At 42.8% G+C, this 22,769-nt stretch overlaps 1 protein-coding gene and 1 long non-coding RNA gene across 4 annotated transcripts in view; one reads left to right on the forward strand and one right to left on the reverse strand.

Moving 5' to 3' along the window:
• The window catches only part of FBN1 (fibrillin 1), a 227,712-nt gene extending 216,539 nt beyond the window's left edge, over window positions 1–11,173 (reverse strand). For 2 of the 3 annotated variants that reach the window (XR_004301028.1, XM_032417485.1), the window contains exon 1: window positions 10,022–10,274. Coding sequence is in view for 2 of the 3 variants with exons in the window: in XM_032417485.1 (XP_032273376.1) it covers window positions 10,022–10,185 (164 nt within the window). In the remaining variant the exon portion in view is untranslated. Of the gene's footprint in view, window positions 1–10,021; window positions 10,367–10,999 lie in introns of those variants that run through there. The other variant, XM_032417484.1, reaches the window with a different exon arrangement.
• Window positions 10,298–17,236, forward strand: LOC116640434. Its single transcript, XR_004301029.1, has 3 exons — window positions 10,298–10,486; window positions 13,056–13,238; window positions 17,152–17,236. It is a non-coding gene; the product is annotated as an uncharacterized LOC116640434 (long non-coding RNA).
• The last annotated feature ends 5,533 nt before the right edge of the window (window positions 17,237–22,769 follow it).

The following is a 22,769-nucleotide window of genomic DNA, read 5'->3' on the forward strand; positions in this document are numbered from 1 at the left end:
CCCTGACTCCTCCAAAAGCCCTGTTCCCTGAAGAGGCTAGTTAAGGCCATAGGTCACCTGGAGAAAGGGGGTAGTTATTTGTATCTGTCAGGACCCAGCACCTGCTCTGTCCCTCCCCCCCCCCCAGATCCCTGGTTGATAAGACTCTCCACCCTAGAACTTTCTCCCAATTCTCTCCTCCTACCTCCTTTTCCTCCTTCCCTCTCTTAACAAAATCCTTACCTCCATTCTTCTTTTCCAACATCCTGAGACTGCCAAGTAAAAATTTAACATTTTACTTAGAATTTATTTTGCTTAATGTCTTAACTCTTATTTGGTATTCCTATCATCCCTATTTTGTTTATAGCTCAGAATTTTATTTATAACTTCAGAAGTTATCGAAAGTTACTTGCAAAAAGAAGGAACATGAGATGATGATGATGATGATGATGGAAGAAGAAGGAGAAAATGGTGATGAGAAAGAAGAAAAAGAGGAAGAGGAAGGAGGAAAAGGAGAAGAAATAGAAAAACAAAACCCTGTCCCTGGAATACATTCCCTTGATTAATAGAGATATTCCTATACTTCACTTCAAAACCACGAACTTAACAGTAGACATAATGTGTCCATAGGGCCCCCATAAATCCTGTCTCCCAACACCAACATCATAAAATGGTTGGACTATATTTGGACTTAGATGTGTTTGGATACTTATATATGAATGTAAGTATGACTGATGGTCTAGGAATTCACAACCCTTCAAAACACTGAACCAAATCACTTGTCTAATGGAGCAGCTCTCCTAGCTCGGAGCCTGCTTGCTGTCTGGAATACATCTCCGATGGGAATGGCGGACAGAGGGAAATTTTTCTCTCTCCCTTCCGCCCTAAAGTGCTGAATAAATAGACTCAGTGATAATTTCAACAACAACAACAAAAAGCCACTTGAGAAAGTGGTAAAGTCACAAGAACTTAAAACTAGGATTTGTTATAATAGAGCAGTCCAACTTTGACTGTATTCCTAATCCAGTTTTATCCTATTAACAATGTGGCTACTCCATATATGGCAGAAATAACAGAGTTCAGTTAACTACAATACCGACTATGGGCAATTGCTTATCTATTTTTATTGATCAATTATAATCCCCGATTCCCCCCCAAATGTTTTTGAGGCAAATTACACCAACAGATATATAAATATGAAGCTATTAATAGAAGTTGAAAGCAAAATCCCATACAGAAGGAAGGTAAAACACACCAAATATTTAAGTTAATAAATTAAAGTGACTGTGCATTAAACTGGTCCCTGTCTTAGAAGCTAAAGGGAAAAGGGGGGGAACGTTAGGTGTTTTATAATTCTTATATGTGAAAAAACAAAATTTCCTGGTTTATTAGGGACTGTAATCTTGTTCATGGGGTTTGCGAGTCCTTTAAATGCAGAACCGTGGACAAGTTAAGAACAGTGTCTTTAACATTAATCTAACAGATCGTGAAGACACATTGTTCATGTTGCATTTTTCATTCTGAAGTTACAGTAGCAAAATACAATGCAGCATCTTCAATGTGGAAGTAAGTCGATCTGACAGGATCAAGGTAGGATTAAAACATCTGATTATCCTTCTCAAAAAACTAACCCCTTACTGTGGTAGCTAGTCTCCAAAGACGTCCCCCCAAAATGCCTCCCCTCCCTGCAGACACATGCTGCTCCACACATCAAGAGGTAGGGTTTATGAGTCCATTCCCTTAAATCTGGACAGCCTGCGACTTGCATGGAATTCCAGGTCATACCACTCCAGGCTATGTTTGAAGAAAGTCTGGTGGCTTCCACTTTTGTGCTCTTGGGATCCTGAGGTATACTGTACAAAGTGTGGCTATACTGCTGGAGAGTCCTACGGGGAGGCCACGTGGAGAGGGAGACAATCTGAGACCATACGGAGAACCGAGAAACCTGGCCAACACTGATAACACATGAGCCCATTTGAGCCCTTCCAGCTAGCCCTCAGCCATTCAAGTCAGTTCTGTAGTCAACATATGGGGTTAAAGCATGTGACCAGGTGTCAAGAGGCTATTGTTCAAAATCGTGCTCCAATAGACACTTACCCCGAGCAAGACCTGGTAGCTGTACCTGCGGCTCAGTTTCTCCATTTGAAAAAACACACACAGTGGCTCTAACCCCAGGGACAAGCCCAGGCAGGAGACTGCAAAGGAGAGCTTTAAAACCTGGAAAGCACCCAGCAGAGCCTGACAAGTGGCTCTTTGCTTCCTTTATTCCCCTGCTCTGTCCATCCATTTAGATTAACCACACCAAAGTAAACATGGCTACAGGCGCCAGTCCATGGAACCAGAAATACACGTGAAGCAGTCATCTTACTCACTCCAGCCCCATCAGACATTGTAGGAAGCAGAGACAAGATTCCCCACTGTGCCCTGTCCAAATTCCTGGCCTGCAGAATGATAAGAAATAATAAAATTGTTGTTGTTTTAAGCCACTAAGTTTGGGGTAATACGTTATGTAACAATAAGAAAAGCAAAACACTCACAAATGAAAATAGCTTGCTTCCTGGTAGTAGAGGGACTAGGAATGGTTTGTTTCTCTTCAGTTTCTCATTCATGGTGCTATAATGTTTTTCCGTATAATAAGGTTTAAGGTACATGGAGGTGTACATCCGAGGTGTGCCCTCCCGTTTGCCTCTCCTCTTGACCAACCAAGTGGTCAAGTGCTGTTCGTGTTACTTCTGGAACACTACTTGAGCCTCCTCTTCACCCCTTCCACTGCTCAAGGTCACCATCCACTCTCACCCTGACTCCTCTATTAGCCTCCCAATCTCCCGGCCTCTGGCCTCCTTACCCTCTAAACCACACACCTTTCCCCAGAACTGCAAAGGTCTGATATGTTCCCATCTTAGAATCCTTTTCATCATCCTCACCTTTCACAACAATCAGATAGTAATGTTCTGTGTCCTTCAGTCTCTCTCCCACCCCTAACAGTGTCACAATCTATGGACAGGCACACACAGTTGCATACTGCACAACTCCAGGGGACACTACATTTCTAGGCGACATTATGAACTGTTCCCCTTGAAGTTGTGCAGTGCAAACCCCACCCAACTGTACTCAGTGTCTCTGAATGCCTTCACACTTTTCACTTCATGATTTTCCACTCAAATTTTTCCTTATTTCTCTCCTCTATTTCCTCCAAGCTCTAATTTATATCATTCGCCTTACCCAAGCAAAATTGGTCAATCAAAAATGGTCTATTGAACACTTACCATGTGCCCAGTTCCTCAGTATCCCTAGTGATAAATAAAACATGAACTCTGTCTTCAAAAAGTTCTCAGCCCCAGTAGATGGTCACTTAATTTATCACATAGACCAGAGATCGGCAAACTTTTCCTGTAAAGGGCCAAGTAGCAAATAATTCAGTTTCTCCAGCTCTACTTTGTCTCAACTACTCCACTCTGCCACTGCAGTATGAAAGCAGAAGTAGGTAATACATAAACCAATGGGCATGGCTTTGATTCAATAAAATCTGATTTACAAGAACAGGCAGCTTGCTCCACAGTTTGACAACCCTGATAGACTTTCACTGTAAAGTCTTTTCTGAAGAATCCTGTTCCCACAGTGAGGCTTCCCCTTGTCATGTGACTGCATTTACCTTCAAAAGATGTTGTGTCTTTCCCATAGCAGTGATGGGAGAAGATTCTTGGGAAATGAAGATACCAAGAGTATGTGGAGAAAGAAATAAACTTACCAGGTACAAGATTTATTATAACTGGGAAGCAGCAAGATAGATTGGTTAAAAGTACAGACTATGAGGCCAGATTTCTCAACGCTTACTAGTATATGTACCCGGAGGAATTACTGAAACTCTGCATCCCTCAGGCTCCTCACGTATTAAATGGACAAGTAGGTATAATCTTTCTCATAAAGAAGTTATACATTAAATGAATTAATGTATGTAAAATGTAATACTGAGTGATATATCAGAGCTTGCTAATCTTTACCATTTTTATTGCAATTTAATGTAAAAATTACATTATATTAAGGGCTCTGAGCTTACAAAAGTGGCCAAGGTAAAAAATGAAACAGGAAGAATTAAATAACTTGTCATGTTGGTAAAAATTTAACACACATACCAGTTTCCCCTGAAAAGAGAAACATCTCTTGCAACTCTAGTCTGAGAGAAAGTTTTCACCCAGGACATGAGAACAAGAGATTCTGAATGACATCATGAGGAAAAAAGTGTCCCACTCAGACACATGGGCAATGCAGAAGTACCTGTGATGGTTACCTCCCCCGCCCCCCCGGTTAAAGTTCAAGATATAATACTAAAATATAATATATGTGCCATCCAAAGACCCCACCAACTCTGACATCCTCTAATTCTTTCTGTGTTTTATTAGTGTCTTTGCAGAAATGCTAGAGAAAATTTCTTGTTTGACAAATATTAGCATATTATTAGCCATACTTGGGATGTGTGAACCAACACGAAGGAATATTAGGAATTTTAAGTGGAATTTTACCAAAGTCTTAGTCCTGCATTTTTGAAATGAAAAACCAAAACCATAACTAAAATTAATGGAGAAAGAAAATTTAATATTAAGAATTGGTCCTTAAAACTTAACCTTTGTGCACCTCAGTTCTTACAGCTGTAAAAGCTAATAAAAGACCCACCCCATAGAGATGTTGTGAGCATCAAATGAGTTACCATATCTAAAACACTGACAGCGGTACCTGGCACATAAATGTCATCTAAAAGTTACCTATTGCTGCTGCAATTATTGTTGTTATTTGTTCTTCCTTAATCCTGCACCCCATGCCGTCTGCTACCTTTCCATTGACTCCTGGTTCCCATGATGCATCTGATTCTCTTACCAAATGTGAAGCTCCCCCCAGGCTACAGGCTGGATGTCTCTGGCATTCCACAGAGCTAAATTCAGGCTGGCATTCAATCAAGGCTTCCTGAATTAATGAACTCTTTGAAATCCCATCTAATGATCAGTTAGTGTTAAAATGCTTTTGATAGGATTCCTGCCTTTGATGATTTTGTAATCTAATGGGAAAATCAAACTTAACAAGGCCTGCCATATAATTCAGGCCTGATATATTAATTGATTTCAGCTTTCTTAAAAAAATTTCATGGAAAAAAATTCTAAGTTGCTTGAATAGGCCCATTTGTTGGGTTAGTTTCTAGAAGCTAAAAAATTGTTAATGTAGTTTATTTCTATTTTGAGAAAATATTTAAAATCTTATTTTCACATTATAAACAAAGGCAAAGCTGTTTGGTTTGTTGAAAGAAAAAGCAAACAAACTCTCTGTAAATATCCTAATAACTAGTTCAGTATTTTGCTTAATAAGCATCATTGGCATAATACTCTAATCTTTTTAATCATCAGCTACACAAGACAACAAAGGAATGTTTCAATGTTCTTTAAAATTCCTAATAAGCTTGGAGGGATGTCTGTGCTTCCATTTCCATCAGCTTCAACTTCATCTCACTGTAGGCTGATGTATGTTTTAATTAATTTGTGATACCAACAGCTTAGGCATTTTGTAAACAACATCTATGTCTTAAATGCTAGAAAGTGAGTCACATAAATAAGTATTTTGTCTCCATCTTCTCATTTAAAATGTGCAATCGCTAAAAACTTCTATTTAAGAATATCTTGGCGGGGGGGGGGGCACCTGGGTGGCTCAGTCAGTTGAGTATCTGTCTTCGGCTCAAGTCATGATCTTGGGGTCCTGAGGTCCAGCCCTGCCTCAGGCTCTCTGCTCAGTAGGCAGTCTGCTTCTCCCTCTCCCTCCGCTCCTTTCCCCACTCACTCACACATGCTCGCGGCTCGCTCTCTGATAAATAAATAAAATCTTTTTTAAAAAAAGAATATCTTTTTTTAAAATGATATTGCAATATTTTAGCCTAATCTTTTCACTAAATACAAGGACAAACCATACCACTGCAGGAGTCTTTTCCCCATATTTAATTATTAACCTACCTGACTTCAGATGAAGTCTTAAAGTCCTCTTTGTAAAATAAATGGACTTCATAAACTCTACAGAACTTTTTCTGTGTTCCCTGTTCAAGTTCTTTATTTTAATAACAGGCTTCTGTGTAATTAATCCCTTGGAGCTTGCCATCACATAATCTACCCTGTGTACGAACTGTTCCATGTGTATTTTTCTGGTAACAAGACCTCTGGAAAAAATAAACAAATAAACAAAGACCAAAAAGAAAATCATGCACAAGGGCACAAATTGTGTGAAATACACCCCATCTCATACACTTATAAACCAGGCAACAAGGATAGAAATTCTCAATCCATCTTATCAGAGATTTGGGGAAAAGGGGTTTCACTCTAAAGAATTTTTTCCCTGTGACAGGAAACTGTAATATTTCCTTATTTGAGAGCTAAGGCAATAAGGCAATCTTAAATAAATGGTTCCTAACTACTGCTATTCAAGCAGAGTTGTGTTGTTTTTTTTCTTAATTGAATTGTCTCCCACACTTTTTGCCTAGTCACAGAAGTTAAGAATTTAGCTGAGAAAAATTCCTGTGAACCGAAATTTGAACAATAAAGCTGGGATTTTATTATTTCTCATAAAGTCATTTCACACATGTTAAGCAATGCCCAGTCAAAGGAAAACTACTATACATTTATTATTTGAAAACATTTTTTAAACTTGCAAAATTCTCATTTCAAAATAGAGAAAAATGCAATTTTTGCAGAGTGAATGGGGACCACACTCATTCCATAAAAAAAAGGATTTCCTGTAAAAACAGAAATTGGCAATTTAGTCTAAGAAAACACAGCGAAAGCTGGGAAGAAACTTGAGGATGCTTAAATTTCCACTGTGGAACAACTTCTGCTGCCCAGTGGGAAGGGAAAAAAAAAACACCTGCAACAGGATGGGAGGAGAAGAAGACAAGCTAGGACTACACTCCCGGAGAGGAAAAAACGAGGCAGGTCCCTAGTCTATGAAGCAGGGTGCTAACAGGAAAGGAATATATATATCCCAAGAAGAATACCAAGGCAAACTCTGCAGTCAGTCACCTGTCACATCAGAGAAAGACGAGAAGGCAGTACTTGTGGAAGAGACGAGACCAGTGCACGGGGAAATATTAGTGAGGTGCTGAAAGTTGCTGCCACCAACTGGGCATCAGGCAGACTTGGGGTTACAAATCACTCTCACATCATTAAACTGTGCATTTCCATCAAAATGGTAAACAGGTTTTACTGTAGTCAAAGAGGTTAGTTTTGAAGCTGGTAATATTTTAACTAGCAAAAATAGAAATTTTAAGCAATAACTGGAAAAACGTTACACACAACTGCTTTTCCTGATGATTTATACAGCAGGGCATGGTTAAAAGACTTATTCATGTGACACTGTAATAGCAATAAGCAGAGAGAATACCTTTTAAATGCTATTCAAATTCAAAATCAGAATTGGTACTTGTTTAAAATCTATGGGAAAACCTTTTATGCAGAGATTCTACTTTTATTAATTTGTGCCACATATAAATTTGCGCATGTACACACACAGGCGGGTAGAATTTGGGAGTACCAAAAAAAAAAAAAATTAATATATCGAGAGAGCCATCATTAGGGAACTATTCTAGCCACGTTATGGGATCCTATACACAAGAGAATGCACAAGGTACATCCATATGAATTAACGGATGCACGAAAGATATACAGAAGTGAGCAAGGTTTAGAACAGCATGTACAGTATATTGTATGTATTAAATAGGACACACACTATACATATACATACACATGTATATGTATATATTATGCATATATATTTGCATATGCATATAATGCTTATAATAGATCTACAAAAATATACACGAAAATGGTGTCTGAGAGATAAGAGAGAAATTTTTTTAATTGCATATCCTTTTAAATTATTATTTTTACCTACCCAAATATACATATGTATATGTATATATATAACCTTATATGAGAATTCTAAAAATAAAAATTTATATTATGAGGGTTATTATATTAGTATGTGATATATTACACTGTAAATGTTAATTATAATTATTTTTTAAATCTTTATATATATGTAAAATCTTACAGATAATGTGAGAGTGAGGCATACTCATAATTACTGTTCTACTAATAACACCTTTTAGGAAGGCTTTATGAATAGTTTGCAATAGCATAACGTCTATGTTAGTGACCAAAAACTATGAGGAACACAGAGAGGTGTTTCCCTATAATCATTAAAAAAGTAAAACCCAAGAGAAATAAGTGCTGGTGTGAGTAAAACTAGGGACATTCTCTTAAGCAACAAAGTAAAGCTTAGTTTCTGTTTTCACATTGAGTTGGTGCCTCCTAAGAAAACAACACTGGTTGGTGATAGCACATAGAGATGAGACAAATGTCTGGAGGGGCCTAACATCTCCCTGCAGACTTTCATTCCCAAAATTAAACCCCCCTTCCTCTCTTTCTATAGTAGCAATGCCATCAAGCTTAGCTATTAAGATAATATATATAACAGAAATACATATTTTTTAAGGAAAAATGTTAGACTAACTCAGGTCCTTTGAAGAACATATGAAAATCAGAGTTTCAGTTCATCTGTTGAACTTGCTTGCATGGGCCTTGCACACAGCAATGAATGTCTGCTGCCTGATCAGAATCAGGCTTAACATGATAAGCAAATTTCCTTTCCAACACTGTTGGAGTCCTGGATTTATTTTCCACAAAGGCCAAGATGGAACTAAATTAATCATAACTATTTCCTGGGGCCAGAAAATCATGCATATTTTACCACAGCCCAAGCGCTTGGCCCTGACCATCACCTTGTCCCTCCCCTGGTCTAGACCAAGACTCAAAAACTGGTCCATTCAGTTTACTGCACTTTTTCTTCCTGTACCTGGGACATACAAACACAAATTTTACTCCATATATATAGTTAAAACAGCCCATAACAAAAAGGAATAAAGGACATGTTCAGCCACAAAATCGGATTGGACACCATCACCTGGTGACTCAAGATCATATAATCAAGCTACAGAACTACTCCAAAAGGAGCAACAATGAGAATGAAAAGAACGTAATAGAAAACGTCTGTGTATGCATACTGTCTGGGCTCATTTAACAGACTCCTCCAAGGAGATAAAATGGATCATTTTAGTAAGCTTCTATGGAGGCTTGAATTTAAACAATCTCACAAGGACAGATTTTTCTTTCAATCTGAACAATTTTAAGGAAAATGTATTCCCACCCTTCTTCAATTCAGGGAACTGGCAGTCCTTATACAGTCAACCTGCCTAATTTAAATATTTCCTGCTGAAACATTTCCTGTAATAGGGACTTAGGAAGCCAGTGAAATGCTCAATTGCATGTACATAACACATAAACCACTGGTTAAAAACACCACTTTAAGGCCGGCCACAGAAGCATCACTGCCCCAATGAAATGAAGAGCCCCTTACAACCTGAAAGAACCCAAGTTCTCCAAAAATTTGCCCTGCTCTGCCTCCAGGGTAGACATCGGAAAGGCAGTATCAACCCGAAAACTCAGTCCCTAATTTTAGTAAGCATAACTCAGAGGAGAGCCAACCCTTGACAGTGTCTTCCCTGACCCTGTCATTAGAATTCCTTTCTTTCCTTGCCCCCTTACCAATAGAGCATCTGCAAAGGTGCCCACAAGGCAAGCACTTTCCCCTAAACACAACCGGAATTGGTAAGAAGGGAAAGGAACGGGCTTCTCTCCGTCTCTCAGTTGCAGCTCCTCCCCTTCTTCCTCAAAGAATCCTTCTCGCCTCCAAAAATCGGCCGCGACAATGGCCCAAGATTCCTTTTAACCATGACATCGCCTCTAAAGCAGAAATCTTTAAAGAGCAGAAGCAAAGTGGTTTAGCCTCGAACGGGGCGAGGGCTGGACACCCCCTGCACTTCTAAGGTGCCCCCAGGAGATCTTGTCAAGGATCCTTCTGGTGTGGAGAATCGACCCTGTCAGTTCCCTCCGGATCTTGATACTCGGGAGAAGAGGGAGGGGAGACCCACACCAAAGGAGCTGGCCCGTTCCATTACCCTTTAAGAGCGTCGTGTCCGCCGCCGCCTCTTCTCTTGGCCCGGCTGGCTCTGGTTTCCTTCACGTTCCCAGCCTCCAAATTGGCGTCCGCCCCATGGCTCGTGTAGGACGCTAAGAGCACGGTAAATCCCAGGACGACCTCCAGCAGCCCTCCTCGCCGCATGATGCCGAGCGGCCGCCGGCTCCCACCGCCTCTCGCCGCGCCCCGGGCTCGATCCGCGGCCGCCGCTGCGCCCTGAAGCGCGCCGCGCCGCCGGGGTCCCGCTCTCCCGCCGCCCGTCCCCCGGGCCGGGCTCCTCCCGCCTTCTCCAGGCGCTGCTCCCACTTCAGGCGGCCCCTGCCAGCTGCAACAGACAAATCGCCGAGGCGGGGGAGACGTTCAGGGCACCGGGATGCTGAAGCCTTGGGGTCCCCATTCCCGAGCCCAGCCCGAGCGCCGCCTGAGCGTGGCGCAGTTACTTTGGGTAAGTGAAGACCGTTTGGTCCACAGCTGGCTGAAAAGCCCAGGCCCCCGCCGGCCGCGGCTCCAGCCAACCTCTCGGCCTCCCGGACGCCGCCTGAAAAGCGCGTCGCAGAGTACCCATGTCCCGAGCGGTTCTAAACCCCGTGGCCGGTTCGCTGGGTTTATTTATTTTTTTAATGGCACAAAATGCGCGCGATGCGCGCTTGAACGCCCCAGCTTCCCTGACTGTCCTCTCCGCCAAGCCGCGGGGCTGGAAGCCCGCCGCGCCGTCCCGGGCCGGCTCCGGGCGCTGCCACCGCCCGCCGAGCATCTGACGCGGAGCCCGACACCAGGAGCCCCGGGCCAGGAAGCTGTCAGGCAGGGGAGGGCCAGCGCCAGCTGTGGACGTTCCGGGACAGCCCCTCACCCAGTCCCTGTCCCTGCCCTCAGCACGGCGCAAACGCAAAAGCCTCCGTGGCTGCAGCTCCAGCCCCGGTGGCCGCCCGACCCCTGTCGGGACCCTGGCTGCACCCACTGGAGAAGCGGTGGCTCCGGCTCCCGAGGTGGCGGCGGCTGTTCCTCGGTCCTGGCCGCGGCAGCCGCTGCCCCGCTCCGCCCGCAGCTGTCCCAGCTGTGGCCGCCCGTCCGCCTGTGGCACCCACAGTCTCTGCCGCGGCTCCCGCGGCCCCCTCCTTTCCCCACCTCTTCAAGTATCGTCTGCGCAGCGGTTTCTCGCGAGAGAAATACTTTTTTAAAAAAAAGAAAGAAAAAGAAAATGACACCCCCTCCTACATCCCCCTCATCGCCACCCCACCCCTCGGCCCCATCCATCCTCCCTTTCCACTCCCCTTTGCCAGCCACCGCCTCGGCGCGGGGGCCTCCCTAGCTCTCAGGATTAGCGCAGCTGGGAGGAGGCGGAGGTGATCAGGTTCTGCCCGGCCTGGGATTTTTTCGTTTTGGGGTGAGGAGCTGGGGGAATGGGAAGAAGTGGAGTAGCGGGTTAGCTCTCTCTGCCGCTGGGAGGTCTAGACCCGAGATTAGCCTCTCCCGTGATCTGGGAAGCCCGGCGGGCGCGGAAAGCTGTGCCACCTGCACCAAGAACGCACATTGGAGACGGCGGCCCGGGAGGCCCCGGCGACCCCGGCGCGAGGGGAGACGCGTCCTCGCTGCCCGCGCCTCCCCGGCGCCGCCTCACTGCGCCTCTCCGGCCCGGCACGCAGCGGGGACCGGAGTCCCGGAGGCTGGGGCAGGGCGCGTCGCGGGCCATGGCACCGGTAGCTACAGGGGCTGGTGTGCGGGGGTGGAAGGGGTCTCCGCCGCTGCCACTTGCCCCCTGGGTGTCGAGTGCCCACTCAGCGCACTGCTCTTCTGAGGCTCAGGTCAAGCCACCCAGGCTGATCCAAGATGCTGCAAGTGCCTGAGTAGGATCCCTCTGATTCACAGGCCTGTGAATGTTGGAATTGGAGATCTGGTATGGGGGTGGTGAAGGGATGGTCCTCCTGCCCAGCCTACAGCTAACTAAGATTGGGCTTCTCCTAGACAATCCTAGTTCACCTCCCCAAACACACACACACACACACACACACACACACACACACACACGCACAGCCTCTCCAGGACAAGCAAAGCACAGTATCTTTGGAGAATACATTATTTATGGCATCCTTATATGGATAAGGCTCAGTGTTGCCTATACTCTGTAAAGGCTTGGGAGGGCAGGAAATCGCACCCTGGGCCCTGGCCGCTGGAACTGGAGACCCCAGAAAATCCCCGTGTGGCAGCCACAGCCGTCAAACCAGAAGTAAGAGCTCAGCACAAACAGGAATCCTGTTGAAGGGGGCTTTCCTTATTTGCAATTGTTTGTGCCTAGATAATAGGGTATAGAGACCTGGGCAAGTTATTTAACCTCTTTCCGATTGCCAGATGGAAATAATAATGTTGACCACACAGAGTTATCAGGGCGATGATGAGCCTGCTGAACAATGACAAGTGAACTTGGAAGATGAAAACAGTGAAACTGTCAAAAATATGAGCCCATTTAAAGTCATAGTTCTAGAAGTATGTGGTGCTTAAGGTCTCACCTGTAAAACTTCTCTTAGCAGATTTATGAATTGGAGGCTTGGTCACACACTCTTGGTTGACATTCATCCAAGATGTAAATTTACTGAGCACCACCTATGTACCAATTGGTGCATGACTGAACCTGGCTCCGTGGTGAGCAAGGCAGAAATGTGTTTTCTTTCACACAGCAGATAGTCTGCAGGGAAACTTAACTTGAAAAAATAATGATCCAATTGTTAAATGCCAAGAGGAAGAAATACTGGATGCTTGCTTGGAGGATATATAACAGGGGGACTTGACCTAAGCTGGGACTGATCAGGGAAGGCTTTCCTGAGGAAGTGATATTTAACTTATGTCCAAACACTTACCTAGACTTTACATATGGTAGTGGCTCTCAACCCTGGCTATACAGAATGCCCTGGGACCTTAAAAAAAACAAAACAAAACTGACAGCACGAACCAGCCCCCAGAGTTCTGATTGAAATAGCCTTGACTGGAACCTTGATGTGGGCATTTTTTTTTTTTTAAAGCTTCCCAGGTACAGAAAGGTAAGGGAGTTGTTCGGACCCGGAAGAGGATCTAAGCAGAGGAATCATGGCTCAGGAGAAGCACGGCTGTTGGAGATCCAGGAAGCTCCCACAGTATTCTGGACTGTTCTTCACCCTCTGAGGAATCTGGAAACTCTGCCCACTTTCCCTACACTCCAGCAGCATGTGAGACACTGTAATCTCTCTTAGAATCTTCCACTCGGTGACATGATGCACAGCAGCAGCTGAACACAGGCTTTTCTAAGGCTTTTGCCCACAAAACAAAGAGCAAACCTGGGTGCCCTGCAAGCCCCCTTCCAACATTTCTGAACAATTCTATTAGGTACTCCTAACTCAACTCCAAACTGCCTTCCCAGGTTTTACCTCTGGGAGAGATTTAGATTAAAGTTTGCTTCTGGCCTGTGCCCTTTTTTCCCTCCTCTTTTCCCCTTGGCTCCCTCCTTCAGTAGAGCAGAGACTTTCTACTTCCTCTTCATATTGGTTGGGAGCTCTACACCCCACAAACCGCCCTTTTGGGGCAATAAGTCTCATGGCTTAACCAAAAGGGGGTAAGAGAAAAAAAAACAACCCTGATCCCTAGAAGACAAATGCACTTTTAAATATGTAAGAAATATTCCCATTATCTAGGCAATCTACATATATTAGAGCAGCATGTTACCAGTAACAAAATTTGGTTAACAAATACAGAAGATTATGTCTTTGCAAAAAGATTTTCTTGATGCCAGTTGATCCAGGAGCCACTCTCTTTTAAACTCATCACAGTTTATAACACTGTTTGTAAAATAAGTCCGGGCTAGAATTCCCTTGTTCCTCCTCTGCATTTCAAAGGATTCTCACCCACTGTAAGGGAATCTGCTCAAATTCCTGTTGTTCATGAGGAATTTTTGCTCATGATGTCTCTCTTGTTCGAACTTCCTTGCACCTAATTGAATCATTCACTTAATAATGTATCAATTGTAATACATAATTATAGTATGTGTGTCAAGCACTATGTCAGGCATTGACAATGAGAATATTTACATATTGTTTGGGTGAACTATAATTTTTTTCTGTAATTATTATATTGATTCTCCCTAGCGGGATTACAGACCCTTAAGGACAAGGCTGTATTCCTTATTCAAGGAAATTTGTACAGTGTCCTGAAAACTGTTACAAAAGATAACTACTTTGTTGGCTGCTGTTTGATCATTTAGTATTCTGGCTTCCAGACCACTCTCATTACTCTATATCTACTGAATAAATATCTGTGTCAGCAATCTTGGTCTACAAGAAAACTAACTCTAGATAATTTAAACAAACAAATAAAATTGCTTAGTGTATTATCGGGTTATGAGATTGCTCATTGAACCTGACTCTGGAATAAAATGGGAACTCATGCAGTTCTGGGTAGAGGCAGCAGAAACAAATGGAGAACCTCTTCAAGGTAATACTGTTTGGGTGAATCAATTCCAACCATTTTCGTCCTTCTGCCACCTCTCTTAGGGTTCAAATTCAAAGGCTAGGGTCCAACTGGCCTAGCTAGTTTAAGGAACCTGCCCACAGTCCTAGTCAGGGGATGATGGAGCATCCTGATGCATGGTCCTAAAAAGATGCATGCCATGGGAAAGGGGTTACTCCATAAAGGATGACCAAAACACTATTACCCAAAACTGGGGGCATTGATGCTTGTCAGACACACACACACACACACACACACACACACACACACACACACACACAAAATGTCTGGATGTCCCTGTACCACCTCAATAGCTTTCAAGGACGTTTAGAGTTTACTGAGATAAAGCATTTCCAAGAGCCTAAGAAGAATACTCTAAAATCAGATTCTAGGTCTTTTATTGAAAACTAAAGCATTATTTTGTGAAATGAGTTAACTAGAACTTTCATGTAGCCCCAATTCTCTCCATTGATGGTGGCAAATAGATCCTTTATAATACAACCAGTCATAGCATCAAAAACTAGCTTTGGACTCAGAGTGGAATACTGCTCACATTGTAGAATTTTGAAGTTACAAAAACAGAATGCATATATAACAGCTACCAGAAACCATACCTACTTACATCAGACAAACAATACCAAATCACATACATCATCTCATTTAATCCTCACAACTTTTATGGTAGATTGAAAAATATGAGCACATATTTCTTATCATCTTCCATCAAGAAGTAGAGACTATCAGGTGCCCGGGTGGCTCAGTTGGTTAAGCATCTGCCTTCGGCTCAGGTCTTGATCCCAGCATCCTGGGATCGAGCCCGGAGTGGGGCGCCGGTGCTCAGCGGGGAGTCTGTGTCTCCCTCCCCCTGCTCTATGTTCTCGCTCGTTCTCCCTCTCTCTCTCTCTCAAATAAATAAAATCTTTTAAAAAAGAAGAAGGAGAAGGAGAAGAAGTGAAGACTATTTCCCAACTATTTCCCTTTGAATCTGATTTGGTCTTGAGGCTTCCCCTAACCAATAGAAATATGGTGGAAGTGACGTTGTATGACTTCCAAGGCTAGGTGTTAAGAGACCTCACAGCTTCCTCTTTTGCCTTGAGATGTGAGGGTAAACACTGGCCTCAAGATGTTAGGGCTCTAAGATAGCTATGCCTTGAAAAAGTCCAAGATGAAAAACTATGTCTCAACTAAGCTGAGACCCTCACCAAGCTGCCAGCTAAATGCAGCTACAAGCATGAGCTCAGTAGATCAGCATAATTGCCCAGTGAACTCACAGAATAAAGATATTATTGTAGTTTTAAGCCTCTTAATTATTAGGGAAGTCTATTATACAGGAATAGATAACTAATACAAACTTAGGAGGGAAAATATTTCTGTCTCAATTTTAATAGATAAATAAACTCACATTCAGAAAAGTTAAGAAACTCACTCACATTCATAAAACTGGTACTAGAGGCAGGGCGAGGTTCAGAACCATGCCTTTGACAACAAGTCAAGGGTACTCTTCCTTTCATCACCACTACTTCGTCCACCTGCCATAAAAATGCCAGTCAAGATCTAGGGTTGATGTAGATGGTAGCCACTCCCAGTATCTATAACACATGGTATTATTATGGATAATTCATTCCTTGAGCTTCATCGCAGTCTGAATGCACACTGCATCCTATGTGAGAGCTCCATTCACTGCATGCTACAGTCACTAAGCTCTCCCCAGGAAATGAAAGGATCCTAACAGCTGCTCTAGTCAACTTCCCTGCCTCTCGGCTTCAGTTTCTAGTTCCTACTCACATAGAACAATTCCTTGTATATAGCAGGTGTTCAATGAAGAGTTGTTGAATGCACAGATGAATATGTGAACTTCCTTTCAAGATGGTTGTACGATGGCAACTTAAAGACCTCACCCATTCTTCCTTATCACTCTGTGTGTTGAGGAAAGCCTTAAGGCTCCCAGCTACTGATGGAGCCCTGCCACATCACATTGCCTGGTTGTGCTTTAGACGTTCCATCTTGGGAGGTAATAGGAGTGAATGGGTCTTGGCTTTGAAAAAGAACGGAAGGTCGAGTTAAGTTGCCTGCTTGCTAGCAGAGTACTTCTATATATGTCCCATTTATTATTGTTTTTGTTGCTGTTGTTTAGTTCATGTATTCATTTAACCAACTTCAGTTGAAAGTCAGGCACGATATGCTAGCCATGGTCAGAAGCCGAGGATTGGACTGTGAGGGAGCTGCCATATCTGCCTGTGAGAATCACAAGGTCTAGGGCATTGGAAGAGACCCCTTTAGTGACAACTACCGTTTCTCAAGCCTGGGTTATGTGAGCACTGTGTTCAGTGGGAAGTTGGTAATGGTCTTCCCATTTTACAGTTTTAGAGAGTTTGAGTTTAAGGAAGGGCAGTTTAAGTTGACATAAATAGATATTCCTTTTAAGGAAAATTTGTACATGTTTCTGTCTGTATTTATACTCGGGCTCCTAAAAATTCCTGCTTCAATGTAAAATTCTGGCTTTGTGAGGGGGGAAAGTGAAAAAGAAAAAAAAAAACAACTTTAAAATGTATGCATGCTATTCAACATGGAGGCGGGGGTCGATAAGCTGGAACTGATGTTCCAGAAACCTGACTCTGATCTGGATTACATTCAATACAGGCTGGAATATGAAATCAAGACTAATCATCCTGATACAGCAGGCAAGTTGTCACCACCAAGTAAAGAAGAGAAAACTGCGGCAGAGCAATGAAAATCTTTCATCTTTTATGAAGAAATGGACTTGCAAAAGGGAATTCTAATGGAGAAGAGATCTATCCCAGAAAGATTTAGGAAGATGTCTTGTTAGCATTTGTTGACTAGAGGTGGGGGGGATGGAGAAGAAGATTTGGCTGGAGTGACTGGATAATGATGCCTTTCACAAGAGAGGGGACTATAAAAAGGGCAGATATTATAGGAATAAAGTTTAGCGAAAAGGATGGAATGGGAATAAAGAAACTTAAAAATATATATACACACACATTTAGTCTTATAATTTCGAGCAAGGAAGTCACATAACTCTATTTTGCATCTGTTTTTGTATAATTGGGATAATATGAATGTCCTTGCCTATCATGAAAGGATATATATACTATCAGTCAGATGTGAATGAGCATGCTTTGGAAATTAAAGGATAGAAAAAATATTTGTATTACATTATATATATGTATATAATTTTACTTTTGAAAATTTTGATTATAGATAATGGTCACATTATTAATGAGACTACTAATATGTGACCTATAGTCCTCCACAAAAGCTAACTTTAGTAATAATAAATTGGCTTTTCTGTGAAAAAAATAAAAAATAAAATGTATGCATGCTAGAGAAGGAATGTGATTTTTTTTTCATTTTAATTATTTTCAGAGGTTTTATTGTAGAAAAAAATTTTTTTTTAAGATTTTTTTATTTATCTGAGAGAGAGAATGGGAGACAGAGAGCATGAGAGGGGAAGGGTCAGAGGGAGAAGCAGACCCCCTGCTGAGCAGGGAGCCCGATGTGGGACTCGATCCCGGGACTCCAGAATCATGACCTGAGCCGAAGGCAGTTGCTTAACCAACTGAGCCACCCAGGCGCCCTATTGTAGAAATATTTGAGGTATTTCAAGAAAATGGCATTTTTTGTAAGTATTTTCCCATAATCCCACCACCTCCACACAATTGTTTTTATTTTTTTTTTGCTTCCCTCTCTAGTCTGTGTCCATATGGTGCAATTTACACAGTCTAACCAAGGTGTGTGCGTGTGTATAGTTTTGGGTTCTGCCAAAGAGGGAAGAGAACTTGTTCAGCACTGCAGTGTTTAAGCTTCACATTTTGCAGATGAGGTTCCTGGGTGAGGTTTGCCTAGCTGTACTTCTGGCAGAAAGCATGCACAACTGTTAAATTATGTTATTGAAATAACTTTCATTACCTCAATCCCCCAAAGCAAACAGTTCCTCCCCACCCAAAACAAAAGCTCTGCTTCCCAGACTTCATTTCATCTGTGTTTGCCATGAGTTCTGTGACCCACCCTGGTATTCCCTGTCATTTTTTTTTTTCTACCAGACATAACAGATACCAGCTCAACAGCAGAGGGGAATAGAGAAAAGGCCTGGACAACAAGAAAGGACATAACATTGTAGCTGTCACAAATTAAAAACACCTTCTCTCTTAGCTCCATTCAACAGCATTTGCCAAACACCAGCTCTGTGTTCCACACTATGGTAGACCCTGCAGAAGCCACCATAGAGTGTCAGCACTGGGTCCTTCCAGAAAGTTTACACCCTCTCTCAGGAGGGAGACATCAAGTGCCTATAGCAGAGATCAGCAAATTTTCCATAAAATGACAGTCACTAAATATTTTAGGCTTTGTGGGCAGAGGCAAAAGAAAGCAAATTTCCACAACATTTACTGACAAAAATTAATATTTATGGGCACCAAATTTAAATATCACATAATATTCACATGAAACAAAATACTAGTCTTCTCTTGAGTTTTTCAACAATTTAAAAGTGCAGTAACAATTCTTAGCCCACAGGCCGTATAAAAACAGGCTGTGGGATGAGATGAGGCCTCTGGGCTGTGGTTTGCCAACCCCTGATGGAGAAGAAGGAAGCAAGCACAGAAAATGCCTGGGGATTAGCCTGCAAAATGGGCGGCACCAAGACAGAAGTCCAGGGAGGAGAGAGGTGGGGTGGGGTGGGGTGGGCTTGTCCAGTCAGGAAGACTTAATGGAAGAGATGGGATTTGAGCAGTGCCCTGAAGGGAGGGTAGGATTTGGCTGCCTGAAACAGTCTGGGAGAACATTCCAGCGGAACCGATGAGCATGAGGCAAAGGCAGAAAGAGAGGAAAGATCATGGGCCAAAGGAGACTATGAGGTGTTTCCCCATCCTTCACTGTGACATACCTCTAGCTCCCCAAGGCTTCTGTGACACGCCCTGGGCCCAGTGCTGATGGAGGGGAGGGGTCCTGGGGGCTTGTGGGAGGAGGCCTTTAAATGACCATGATTAATCATGTTATATGAATATTTACAGTACTCATCACCCAAGCTTGTTGGAAACACTGAGATTGGATCAGTAGTTTAAAACTGATAGAGGACAAATTAGACTTTATTTTTCCTCATCAGGAGACTGTTCGGGTTTCAGTTAGTCACCTATTTTAAGGAATTTCTGTGGACAACTAGCTTTTCTCAGGATCTTAATAATATTCTAATCATACCAGGAAATGCCACATGCCCTAACCCAAATTTTCATGGCCAATCTCAAGGTTTGAATCAAGTTAGGAATGACAGGTAGCTTTGCTTAGTGACATTTATTTTTTTCCTACAGGTTTTTGTTTTTACTTTCAATCTAAATTTTCTCTAAGAAGTTAGTAATTAGTGGATACTAGTAAATACTGGATACCTTAAGAATAAATGTTCTTCCTGGCTGACTTTATCTATTCCCATGATTTCACCTCCTTCTCATAAAATGCTACTAACTCCCAGATCTGTACTCCAGCCCAAATATCTCCCTAGAGCTTCAAATTTAGCTGCCCAAGTTCCTGCAGGGTGTCTCCACCTCATCCTCCCACAGGCTGGGCAGCAGCCTCCAAGATCATCCCCAAAGATCTCCACCTCTTGGTACTCATGCCCTTGGGTAATCTCCTCCCCTTGAGTGTGGGCTGGACCTAGTGACTCACTTCTAGCAGCTAGAGGGTGGCAGAGGTGTTGAGATGTCACTTGTGATATTAAGTTACAGAAAGACTTGGATTTCATCTTTCTTGCCCTTTCTTGCTCTCCTGCTGGCTCATGTTGCTGGAAGCCAGCTGCTGTGTTCTGAGCTGCCCTATAGAGAGGCTCTGTGGCAAGGAACCAAGAGAGCCCAATAGCCAGTGAAAACCCAAGGCCCTCATACAACAGTCCTGGATGAACCCACTTCTGCTAACAACGACAGGTGAGCCTGGAAGCCTTCCACTGAGACCACAACCCCAGCCAACAAATTGATTGCAGCTGCAAGAGACCTGGAGCCCAAGGCACACAGCTGAGCAGTGCACACAGAGACCCACAGAAACTGAGATAATAAATGTGTGGTGTTTGCAGCCACTAAATTTTGAGCTAATTCATTCCACAGAAATAGATAACTGATTTAACAGCGAACTCCCTAAACCCGTTCCTTCCCCTAAATTCTCTGTTTCTGTTGCCAGGACTGCCATATATCCACTCACCTATGCTAGACATCCTTCATTTGTGTTTCTTACATCTACAAAAGCTCAAATGCTTTTGTATTTTTCAATCACAATTGACATGACTTAGCTGAAAATTTGCCTCCTATGAGTTCCATCTGGAAATCAAGCCATTTGTGCTACATAACATGCTGCAGCAGAAAATTTCTCTATTTCTACATGATTTTCTGCGAGCAACAATATTAGTGACATCATATTAGATAACTTTCCACAGATAATCAACCCCTGGGAAGTGTCCAGAGTGATAGAATGGGAGAAAGGAGAGCCTGGGAAACTAGAAAATGATGCCTGTAGCTTGAACGTCAATCACAGAAATAGGGATGGGACAAGCATGGGATTAGAAGACAAATGTGGGTCCTGGTCTGGGCTTCACTCCTAATCTGCTGTGTTCTTGGCAATTCGCTTTACTTCTGGAAGCCTCAGTTTCCTCTTCAAGAAGACGAGGGGGTTAAATTTCAGTGGAATGTCAAGCCCTGGGTGGGTTGCTTCAAGATGAATTAAGGAGCTTGTCAAACTTCAGATTCCTGTCCCAAATACTCACACCATGCTGATTCAGTAGGTCTGAGATGTGGCCTAAAAATCTGTATTTCTAAAGTGACCAGCTCTCCGAAGTATATCCAGGTATAGAAATCCTTAACTTTACCTCTCAAAGGAAATTTACAATTCTAGTGCTATAATTGCCAAGCAGTTTCTATTTTATGCCAATTGTACTTTGCGTGTACTTTATAAAACATACAAAAGATTAAAAATTTATAGGATGATTTTGTGTGTGTGCATATATGTGTTAAGGGGTTCTATGCACAATTTCCAAGGTGTGTGGGGGTGGGGGTTTCCCCACAATACCAAGGAGCAGTTCTTGGACACCAGCTAGGTGTCCCATAATTCAACTCACTTCCGACACTATCTACCAGAGATAGCATCATATTCCACGGGCTAAGGAATCAGTCTCATGAGGTTGCCCTCCACTTGAGATGCCAATCACACACCCGCTTGGTTATCTGTGCTTCTGGCCAACTGACTACAGACTGGAGATTCCAACAACCCCCTCCTTGGGTTACAGGTTAAGGGCTCACTCCTACAAGACTGCCCCCTCCCCTTTAGGTGTCAATCACAAGTCCAAGTTGGCATCTGTACTTCTGACCTAACAGCTATAAATCAGACGTTCCCATCACCCTTCTTGGGTCTAATTAATCTGCTAGAGTAGCTCACAACTCAGAGAAACATTCTACTTACTAGATGACAGGTTTATTATCAAAACAGATAACTTGGGAACAGCCAGATGGAAGAGATGTAGGGGACAGGGGGTGGAGCTTCTATGCTATTTCGGGGTGCACCACTCTCCCTAAATCCAAACATGTTCACCAATCTGGAAGCTCTCCAAATTCTCTCCGTTTTTTTTGTTTTTATGGAAGCTTCATTACACAGGCATGATTGATTAATTCATTGGCCATTAGTGATTGATTCAACCTCCAGCCCATTTCTTCTCCCTCAGGAATCAGGGGTTCGGACTAATATTTCTACCCCTCTATTCATGGTTGATTCTGCTGGCAACCAGCCCCCATCCTTAGGTGATTTCCAAAAGTCATCTCATTAACATAAACCCAAGTGTGGTGGAAAGGGACCTGTTATGAACAACAAAACACTCATTTACCTTTTTGTCTCTGAAGCTTTAAATATTATAAAAAAAGATGCTCCCATTCCTCTCATCACTCAGGAAATTCCAAGAGTTGTGGAAGCTGTGAGCGAGGAACTGTGGCCAAAGACCAAATATATATGAGAAATATATTTTGGTAACCTGAATGACAAAATATATATTTCCTATAAATCATGATATCCCATTTTCTCCCATTTTATCTTCTTCCAAAATCCTAATGGATCTCCTTGCATAGTGACTAGAACACGTCCACCTCATTGGGATACCCACCGGAGACTATGACAAGTCTATTGGAATTGGGTGAAGAGAGGCACAAAGGTCCAGGAATACCAAAGATAAACAGGTTAGCAGGTGGGTTTCTTATATTCATTCACAGTACTGCTTG

The sequence above is a fragment of the Phoca vitulina genome, unplaced genomic scaffold (assembly GCF_004348235.1).
Source record: "Phoca vitulina isolate PV1807 unplaced genomic scaffold, GSC_HSeal_1.0 scaffold20, whole genome shotgun sequence".
Taxonomy (NCBI): domain Eukaryota; kingdom Metazoa; phylum Chordata; class Mammalia; order Carnivora; family Phocidae; genus Phoca; species Phoca vitulina.